The sequence below is a fragment of the Indicator indicator genome, chromosome 1 (genome assembly GCF_027791375.1).
Source record: "Indicator indicator isolate 239-I01 chromosome 1, UM_Iind_1.1, whole genome shotgun sequence".
Taxonomy (NCBI): Eukaryota; Metazoa; Chordata; class Aves; order Piciformes; family Indicatoridae; genus Indicator; species Indicator indicator.
This window is the reverse complement of record NC_072010.1, coordinates 51260948-51272167: the sequence shown is the minus strand read 5'-3', so window position 1 is coordinate 51272167 and position 11220 is coordinate 51260948. Positions and strand designations below refer to the sequence as shown.

The window sequence follows — 11220 nt, the reverse complement described above, 5'->3', positions numbered from 1 at the left end:
TAATAGATAGTTTTTTTTTCTTTGATATGCTATTATAAATCAAAGATCTTTTTCAGCAGATTTTTCAGAGGTTTACTTCTCAATAAGGGTCATATAAAAATTAAAACAAATATTTAGTTAAAGAATAGTCACTAAGCTTGCACATAAATTTAGAGGGGAATCCTGATCTGTTATTGCATAATTTTAAGTGTTCATGACTGTAAAAATGTGTTCAGAGTAGAAAAAAGTTTTGAGTAAGACTTATCCAAATGAATAAAAAAGGTGTAATAGTTTAGTGAGTGACATCGGTGCTCTGCAGCTGAATAAAGTTATCCCTACAAAATGAAGCCCTTTCTTTCCTAATGTCAATCTTAATTCTTTCTCTCCTACTCCCTTGACTATGGTGAAAATTATTGTTCAAGAAAACCTTTCCTAATTTCCTTTGTCATGGGAAAGTCTCTACATTTGCTTTACAGTAGGCACTGGTAGCTTCCAGTTGTGCCTGTGTTGCATTATGGGTTTTTGTTTATTTGTTTGCTTGCTTTCTGCATGTGTATCTACATGTGCTACCCTCCCTCATCCTACTACATTAAGACCTAGCCTTCCCTACTGTCTCTCCTCATGGAATTTCCATGTACACTATGTAAGTGAGTTTAGACATAGTCCCTCAGTCTGCTCTGTCAGGTATGCATATGGTACTTAGTTGTTCCAGAACACTTCCTTACATTACAGTATCTTAAGTTCTCAGACCAGTAGTTACACAGAATTGATCTTGCAAGAAATACAGGTGAGCAGTTGCCGACATGGACTAGAACCTTCTTGAAAGCAAGGCAGGATACATTATTTGGCTCATACATCTGGTGTGGAACTGGTGGGTACCTATGTGCCCACTGAGAATTGCCCATGAGTTGTGAATGATGGGGGAGGAGAGTTTTACCTTCCAATGAAACAGCAAATGCAGATACTTCTGCATTTACAGATCAATAAATTGAGTACCATTAAAATTAACATTTCAGAGACTAATCTGTAAATTGTAAGACTAGTTTCCACTTTTGAAATTAATTTCCTTTATATGGAAAACATTCTTCAAATCAATTTTGAAGTGTTACTTGTAAATTCTGACTGAAAGAGTGGAAGAAACCTTTCCACTGTATCCAGGGTGTCCCTGTAATCTTCAGAAATTTCCTGAAGGGAGAGAACACTAAGAAGAAAACAACAGATTCCAGAAGAACATTCCTGGGCATTCTCTGGTCATACCAAAATTTACAAATTATGTAATTCCATCTTAGGTGTTCCCTGATAAAGAAACCATATGCCACAGAATTTAATAAAATATGGTACACAATAATTGAGCATCCTCTTTTAAGGGTTTTGTATAAGGCCTGCAACCATTAAAACTTCTGTGTCTTCATGTATATATTGATAATAAAGAAAACTGACTAGCTGGGGGAGTAGTCTGCACAATGTATGTATAATTAGAGGAGTATGGTTTCATTTCTGATCTATGGAGATGCTGTACTATGTGAAGAGGTAAAGTGGAATGACATAAAAGCTTAAGGCCTTTTTGGAAGTAAGTAAGCCTGACAGTTTTAGATTTCTTTTTTATACAGCTTTGTGAATTTTAAAATTGTAGAACAATCGGTGAAAGTGAATGTTTAACGTGCAGGACACAAACTCCACATCAGTTCAACACTGTCCATGCAAATGCACTTGCAGAATTTAATTCTTTATAGTAACCTGATTAATGATTCATAAAATTGTGGTAGAAAACCAATCATTATCCATATTTTTATAAACTTGGTAAATATACAGTTTGTGGAATGACAAACATTATTTGTAATCATTCTTGAGATTTTTAATTGTGTGTGTTTAGGAAAAGCTCTCCTATTTTTAGTAGCAGATTTCTGGAAATATTTGTACGATCAGGTTTTACTATTGTGCATGTTAACTGAAAAGCAAAGAATGAGGTTTTCTCTTATGAATATCTACATATACAGATATTCTTCTCAAACAATCAAGCACAAGTGAAGTGTGAGCACTTGTAAAATGTTCAGTAAAAATTACAAAGAATCAGACTTACAATTCATAACTGCAAAATTACTAAAGAATATAATGATTTATTTCTCTGGACACGAATAGCTGAGAATCTTTGAGTGGTGTGTTGAAATGAATGCAAATCAAATTGTTACTGTTTCTTAGAAATATTTTAACATTTTATTATTTTGCTAATTTGCATACTTTATCTGTAGAAAATTAAGTGCCAAAGAATTCATCCTTATAAACTAAGGTATTTATACATATTCCTATATTTCAAAGTGTGTGTGTATAATAACATCTTGATAGTCTTTATCACATGGAATAGTGCATCACAATACCCCTTCAAAGGAAAATGAGGCCACCTGGAGTCCTATCAACACAAAAGAAGTTACTGAAATCTGACTGGTTTTGAGGCTGTAGTAAGCAATCTGTAATTAAAGGCATAATAACAATAAGGAAGTGAAATGCTCTACAGGGTCAATATGCGGAAGTGGCGGATATATTGTTGGTCACAAAAGGGTTTTGTGTCTCCTTGGCAGGGGGATGAACAAGGGAGTAGAATTTGCAGCATATGAAACCATCCTATGCAGTGCAGGAGGGAGGAGGAAAATTCTCTTTGTATGGAATAATCCGTTTCCTGTAGCCCTATGGTATTTGCAAGCTACTTGTTTATGAACACAAAGAAAATAATACCTTAAGCATGATGCATGCCTTTAATAATAGCCCACTCCCCCTCCCCAAACCAGACGTTTTTACCAAAGCAATATTTCATGCCAATACAATACAGTCTCACATGGATAGATACCAACACATTACGCTAACATCTGTAAAACAGACAATTACAGTCAAACCAATTTTTTCCTTATGGAACAAGATGGGAAGTTTTTAAAAGGGCTAACTGTGCAAACATAAGCACTAATATTTCACATTTCTTTTTTTAGAAATTAAATATGTACAACTGCCCATACTCATCCTTACTCCAGTCACATTGAGTGCACTGGATTGAGAGCTGCACTACCTCATTTATATATTTGAATAACCCTGCACTTCATTGTGATAGACATATTTTCCAGAGGACAAGGTTTCCCTTGTAGTGTGTTTTGTGGAGCGTATTTGCACTGGAATGCCTTTAGTTTAGCAAGCACTTGTAGATAAAAACTAAATGCAAGATCTGCCCAAGAGAACAAACTGCCAGAGTTGCAGAGGATGTTTAGTGTTTTGCAAAATCATCCATTAACAGTCTGTAAGAAACGTAAAAGATATTTAGCTGAATTTTACTTGCCAAGGTTCACTCAAATAAGGGAAAAAGGAGGTGAAAAATTGCAGGAGGAGGAGGAGTTGATCTGTCTCAAGGTGGAGCTGTATCTTGCATTAAACAGCATTGGCAGATTAAAGCTCTCTAGTGGGGAAGGGCTTAAAGGCTGAGTCAAAAGCCAAGAAGTCTCTTTATTTACGCCTACCTCCCAGCCCCTGGCAATCTGACTAATAACAAACTGAGCTAACAAGAAAGACTAGAAAGAGCTGAGAGCACACAGAAGCAGCTTGGATCTAAAAATCTGACAAAACAAGTGATTGAATCAACGGCTGCTGAGCACGTTGTTTGTTTACTGCATCCAAACGCTTGCAAACAGTTAACTATATGGAGAAAAGTCAGCATAGCTGTGAGGTATGCTGTGAATTTTAATTGAGGAAAGGGACAACTGCTTACAGGATGGTCTAATGTGAACGCTGCCTGGAAGATTTTTTTCAATTGAATGCTTTGTACATTGTCCTCTGAACAAGGATTTTAACTTCACAGAGCTGTAGTATTACCAGAGCATGCAGAAAAGTGAAACTCAGAAGAAAGTGTGCATTTTTCACATGGAAAAATTACACTGCATTGTAACAGCTGCTCCGACTGTGCATGACTGAGTGTCACAGAGTGCTACTGCTGTACAGGTAAGAACAATTCCAGTTAGTTAAATAGCTCAACATATAAGAAATTAATCTTTACATGACTTTGTATAACTTTTATGTTAAATGATGGCAAATTATACCATATTTTGAAGTGTCTGCCAGGTGCATTTATTCAAACTGCCAACTGTGTAGAATATATGGATTAAGGAAATGCTGATTTCAGATCCCTGGAGAGGGGAGGAATGTTTGTTTTTTTTTTTTTTATTTTTTTTTTTAATTTTTTTATTTTTTTTTTTTATTTCCTGAAGTGCAAGAATAGTCTTAAATGCATCATCTGACTGTGATTACCTTCAGAATTTAATAAACAATTCCAAAGGCTTTTAGAAATTACTAATTCTTAGCTTGAGGCTTTGAAATTGTTCAACAAGCTTTTTAAAAAATAGCTAAATTAATGCAACCAGACAAACAAACCCCCAATTAAAGTGAAAGAAGCTCTTTTAATGTTTGAAAAACACAGACTATTACTTGCTAATCTATAAAATGACTACTTCTGAAACTATTCAGCTTTCCCCTGTAGAAGGAACTATGACATCTTTTAATCTTTCAGAATCCCTACTGCAAGAAGCTGTTGTAGTATGCAGTTAGTGGTCTTGCATGAAAGCAGACAAAATGAACAAACTCAAAGTTATGTAAAATTTGCTGAAAAAACTCACTGCATAGCACAAAAAGAGGTGGGATTTGTCAAGTCTTTTAAATTGAATATTATTTTACTGTGAATTCTTTCAGTTAAATGTTGCTCATCTGTTATTTGAAAGGAGCATTTATTTTACAACAGTAGCTCACTGAGACCTTTATTTCATGTTTGTGAGTATTCAGACCAAAAAATAATAAAAAGTGGAAAAAAATGCAACTCTCCTATTAATTTTTGGTGTGAGTATATGTGTGTATGGGAGCTCTGGCAGTGCTGCCCTCAGAAGTATGACAATGATTAAAATGGGAATGTTTCCCAATTGGTTACAAATGTTGCTACTTTCATCTCTGAGAGGAGGTCTTTTATTTTTATAACCTAATTTCTCAATATGCACTAGAATGCAATATGCTTTTCAGATTTTTTTTTTCATTTAGTTTTGCTCAGGGTCTTTATAAGTGCAGTTTGAATATCATGCAGATTCAAGCTGGAATTCCTGCAGAGAAAAAAATGTACAGAAATAAAGTCTAATTAGTCATACAGTAGGTTTGTCGAAAGCCTGCATATTTTACCTTAGGTCACTAGAAAGTATAGTGATGCATATAAAAAGAATAATATTCTAGTATATTTTGATCCTAGAATTATTCTGCTTACTTCAAAATAACATTTTGACATGTTGTGTCTTACCCAATACTTCTCAAGAAAACAAACTTGAAGACATTATATACTAAAGATAGGTAGGTTGGGTTCAAGAATTGTTATGAGAGACAATAAAATTATTCTACTGAGACAAAGATAAAAGGTTATATTTTTAGGGACACTTTCTTCACACTGTGAATTGCATTTACTACTTCTAAACTCATATATCTAATTCCTCTTATCATAAGCTATTAATGGAGAAAAACTTAATTATTTCTGCACGCATTTTTTGTTGCTTCTGTGAGTGTGTGTATGTATAATACTGATACCACGACACTGAAGTGCCTTCATGTATAAATCTTTGCAATCCGTTTTAAGGGAAGCATTGGAAAATGGTGTTGCTGATAACAAAGGTACATGACAAAATATGTATTGTCAGGGTATGAAATCATATGGCCACACTATAAGAATGATCATGCATGTAATTGATTAGTTCTTGTAAAAGGCTCTGATCTTTCAGAAATTAACACTTCAGCTGGTTGTGTAGTGACTTTCTGTACTTCATGTTTTGATAGCTTACTTTGAAAGATCAAGTGTGCTTTATTAGATTACTTAAGGATTACTTAAGAACGTGTTAATTTCAGCCCTAGATTAAATAGTGCAGCCCAAAAAAAATGTTGTGTTTTAAATCACCCATTCCATTGTAGATTTTTTTTTTTTAAGAAATGTGGAAACAGTTAATTAAAGAGCATAAACAATGACCTCACTCCATCTCATATACCATGAATTACCACTGCTCTTGCTAATTAAACAGCCTTAACAGAAAGAAAGAGAATCTTCAGATGGAATGTAGCAAAAATTAATTAATTTAAATCAAATTAAAGCACATCTAGTTCCAGGTAAGTTTTAGAATTTGTTTGGTAATTAATGATTGTAATAATTGGAAGGAATCTAATAATTAAACTGAAAAAGAAATGTTTGCCCCTTGCCTACCTGTTTGTTCTGACTTGTAACTGCATCATCAGTTCTCTCTTCCTTTTTCTGTACGCAACTATTTTATGTGCATATTATGTACGAATATTTGTTCCTGCTTTCACTAAATATCCACAAGCTATAACATATGCATAAAAATTTCAGTAAAGTAAAACAATTATTTTGTCTGCTTCCTTTTCAGTTTTGGGGTACAAGGACTGCAGAGGAAATACCTTTTGGTTTACACGCAAAATACAGAACCAAAGGAGACGTTCCCTGTATCTTGACTGAATGGGCTTTTGTTCACTATATTTTGTGGAACCAAACCAAACTTTCTTTCTTCTCTTCAGCAGCTGGACAACAATAAGTTGAGCTTAGCAAGGTACTTTTAAAATTTGCAGTGCTATATGGTGACACAAAGAAACAACAGAAAATATTTTATTAAGCTTGATATGAGTTGTTTAGGGTAGTAACTTCTTACTGCTGTGTGCTGGCAAAACTCTACATGATATATAAATAAAGAAAACGCATTCCTGCTTATCTCCTATTTTCATGTATCAGCATGAAAGTACTGAAGTAAACCGTTATGACTATGCTGATAGATTCAGTACATTACAGTAAATATGTTTTTATTTGGTTAGAAAATCATTCAAATGTTTTTCACAACGTAGTACTCTTTGAAAGGTGAGGTATCTTGATGGCAAGTATTAGGAAGGATTGTTGCTTCTCCCTGTCCCAGGAAAAAAAAACAATCAACCCTATGACATAATGAATCTATTACTTTTTTTTTTCCCCCTACTTTATAGAATCCACTGGGCAAGATGAAGCTGTGGATTTTTATTCTACATTCACTTGTGATTGCATCTGATCCTTTCCAGTCACAGTCTTCTTTTTCCTCAGTCGGAGGATCTTGTCAGAGTTTGTGTTCCTGTGAAGAAAAGGATGATACCATGATTATAAACTGTGAAGAAAGAGGTATCAAGCTGATATCAGAAATAAATGTCCCACCATCACGGCCTTTCCATCTGAATCTGCTAAACAATGGTTTGACTATGTTACATGTGAATGATTTTGCTGGCCTTGTTAATGCTATCTCTCTACATCTTGGTTTTAATAATATTGCAGATATCGATCCTGGAGCTTTCAATGGTCTCAGCCTTCTTAAGCAACTTCATATCAATCACAATTCTTTAGAAACACTTAAAGAAGATACGTTTAATGGATTGGAAAATTTGGAGTTTCTTCAAGCAGATAACAATTTCATAACAGTGATTGAAGCAAGTGCCTTTAGCAAGCTCAACAGGCTTAAAGTGCTTATTTTGAATGATAATGCCATTGAGTATCTTCCTCCGAACATATTTCGTTTTGTGCCCCTGACCCATTTAGATCTTCGTGGAAACCAGTTACAGACATTGCCTTATGTCGGCTTTTTGGAACACATTGGTAGAATATTAGACCTTCAGTTGGAAGACAATAAATGGGCCTGCAACTGTGATTTGCTGCAGCTGAAAATATGGCTAGAAAACATGCCTCCTCAGTCAATAATAGGTGATGTTGTATGCAATAGTCCTCCAGTTATCAAAGGCAGCATCTTAAGTCGGTTGAAAGAAGAATCACTTTGTCCCACTCATCCTGTCAATGAACTTGAAGATCCTTCAGGGTCTTTGCCCTTGGTTGTAACGACCTCTGTCAGTGAAAGTCACCTATCAACTAAAGTGATTCCTATCCTGAAAGCTCCAACTAAAGAACCAAGTTTAGTGCTTCATACTTCAAAGCCTAGTACTCAGTTTCCAGGAATCTATTGTCCCATCCCCTGTCACTGCACCAGCTATATGCTCTCAGGAGTTCTCATGCACTGCCAGGAGCGAAACATTGAAAGCTTGTCTGATTTAGGACCCCCTCCTCCAAATCCTAAAAAGCTTATTCTAGCTGGAAACATTATTCAGACATTACTGAAATCAGATCTTGTGGACTATGCCACCTTGGAAATGCTTCACCTGGGGAACAATCGTATTGAAATCCTTGAGGAAGGATCCTTTATGAATCTGACTAGACTGCAGAAATTATATCTCAATGGTAATCATCTTACAAAGATAAGTCATAATCTCTTTCTTGGTCTTCAGCACCTTGAATACTTGTACCTTGAATATAATGCCATCAAAGAGGTTTTGCCAGGAACGTTTAGTGCAATGCCAAAACTTAAGGTCCTTTACTTAAATAACAACCTTCTGCAGACTTTGCCACCACATATTTTTTCAGGTGTTCCACTTGCCAGATTAAATCTGAAAACAAATCAATTTGCTCATTTGCCTGTGAGCAATATCTTGGATGAACTGCATATGCTGGTACAAATTGAACTTGAAGACAACCCCTGGGACTGTACCTGTGATTCAGTTGGGCTGCAAAAATGGATACAAAAACTGAGTAAGAATACAATGATGGGTGATATTTTTTGCAAATCTCCAGGACACCTAGCAAAAAGAGAACTGAAATCCCTTAACAGTGAAGTCTTGTGTCCAGGTTTAATAAACAGCCCTGCCCTACCAACTCGTGCCAGTTTTGTAGTTGTGACAACTTCTACTACTGCTACTACCAACACTGCAGACACCATCCTGTGGTCCCTTACAGATGCTGTCCCTCTTTCAGTTCTAATATTAGGACTTTTAATTGTGTTTATAACTATTGTATTTTGTGCTGCAGGAATAGTTGTTCTTGTTCTGCATCGAAGGAGAAGATGCAAAAAGAAACAAGCGGATGAACAAATGAGAGATAATAGCCCAGTTCACCTTCAGTACAGCATGTATGGGCGTAAGACAACGCACCACACAACAGAGCGCCCAGCTGCAGGTCTCTATGAGCAACATATAGTTACTCCCATGGTTCAGGTCTACCGCAGCCCATCCTTCAGCCCCAAGCATACTGAACAACAGGAGGAGGGAAGCGAGAAGGAAGCTAATGATTCGACACATCTCTGCCGAAGTCTCTTGGAAAGAGAGAACAGTTCACCTCTTACAGGTTCAAATGTCAAATATAAAGCTACAGATCAGTCTGCTGAATTTCTGTCTTTTCAGGATGCCAGCTGCTTCTATAGAAACATCTTTGAAAAAGAGAGAGAACTGCAGCAACTGGGGATCACGGAATACCTAAGAAAAAATATTGTCCAGCTCCAACCTGAAGTGGAAGTTCGTTATCCTGGAACACATGAGGAGCTGAAGCTGATGGAGACACTCATGTATTCCAGGCCAAGAAAGGTTTTTCTGGAACAAACTAAAAATGAGTATTTTGAACTCAAAGCTAATTTACAAGCTGAGCCTGACTACCTGGAAGTCTTGGAGCAGCAAACATGAAGTGATAATATGTTGGGCTGGGTTCAAATTTCTGTAATTCTAAGTAGGAACTTTTGTAAATAAAAGTGCCTTATTATAACATGTCAACAGTCAGAACTTAAGCACAGCAGTAATCCTAGCAAAAACAAAACTCAGGGATCACTGTGGGAAGCCATGGAGTTGTGTGCAGGCAATATGTCTCACCCCAAGATAAACATGAACTTTGTGTAATTGAACTGTGTGAGGAAGATTGCTTATTGCACTTATTCTTCAACATTTCTGAAAGTTGTGCATGGTACTCTCGATTCTGTATGCAACCTATGGAAAAGTATTTATTATCTTTACTTTTTTTTCTTTGCCTTTTTTTATTCCTCTTTTCCTCAGTTTAATTAGATTTTTTTCTTTTCTTTCGTGTTCTTATTAAAAAAAAACAAAACCAAACACACACAACCCCCCTCACACCTGTGTTTGTAGTTACAAGAGTAGGGTGTATTGGTTAGGTTAGTATACGCACTGCTTACATGTCCATTGTCTACAACCACACCTAACATACCCTGGTAATAAATATGAAAGGAGTTGAAATGTTGTCATATTAAATGTCAGTTAAAAAAATAAACACAAAATTACAATAACAAGAAAACCCCACCCAGACAAAAATATTTCTGTGTGTGCACCAAGAGCCTGCAAATATTTAAGTATTTTACACAGAACTTCATCATGTGAATGCAGTATCAGTATGTAGAAAGAGAAATATGTAACTATGTTTACTCATCAACAAAGAAAAAAAGGCAAGCTTTTTGCTACTTCCCCTATTTGATAGCTTTACTTAAGTTTGGACAATCTTTTCCTAAGCTGCTGCTATAAAAAATATTGTGCATCACTGGTGTTTCAACTCATAATCCTGGGCAATTTGAAAATCTACTGAGAATCAGATGTAAATATATTACTGTGTCTAATAAGTTCAATTTATATATATAAACAATTTATGGTTTTACTTTAAATATTCTTGAAGGAATTGAGTTTGCTGTGTCTAGGAAATTCCAAGTGCAAATACAGGTTCTTTCCCACCCTACCCAAAAGAAACTCCGAGACACGATAACTACAGCAAAGTACACACGTGAGAGATATTTGTTTAGATATTTGTACAAATATATGTTATATTTTCTGAAATTAGAGGAAAATAAAGTGTTGTGGAAAAAAATAGGTTAAAAAAAAAGTAGAAAGCTGAATGTTTATTTTTTCAATGAATTATTACTATATTTATATTTACTATTTATTCTGTATAATTTTGTATTTTTTTTTTTCAACTCATGAGAAAAGAAAAAAGTTTATTCCTGGCTGCCTTTCAAGCAAATCAAGAAACTACTCTCTATCGATGTAAAAAAAGGAAAAAAAAATAGTTTTTTAAGTATGTTTTTTTTTTAAACGTCACTTTTTACAGAAGAAAACAATTCCTGCATGCACAAGTTTGGAACTGTTTGGAAATCAAACACAGTGCTTCTCACTCTTGTCATGTGGACAGAAGTAACTCGTAACAATTTCTGTGCATGACTGACATGCTGCCAAAACACAAATTCTGACCTGCTTTTATCTTCCTCTAAGCAAATATTTTGTAAACTGACTATGCATGATTTTTTTCCTAATTTCTATTTGTAGAGTAAAAGATCATCTTAATTACTACAT

At 35.3% G+C, this 11220-nt stretch overlaps 1 protein-coding gene across 1 annotated transcript; it reads left to right on the top strand.

The window, feature by feature from the left end:
* Positions 1–7032: 7032 nt before the first annotated feature.
* SLITRK6 (SLIT and NTRK like family member 6) lies at positions 7033–9558 on the top strand. The gene has a single exon (XM_054386185.1). It carries the CDS (start codon positions 7033–7035, stop codon positions 9556–9558), a length of 2526 nt encoding a protein of 841 aa, XP_054242160.1.
* Positions 9559–11220: the final 1662 nt, after the last annotated feature.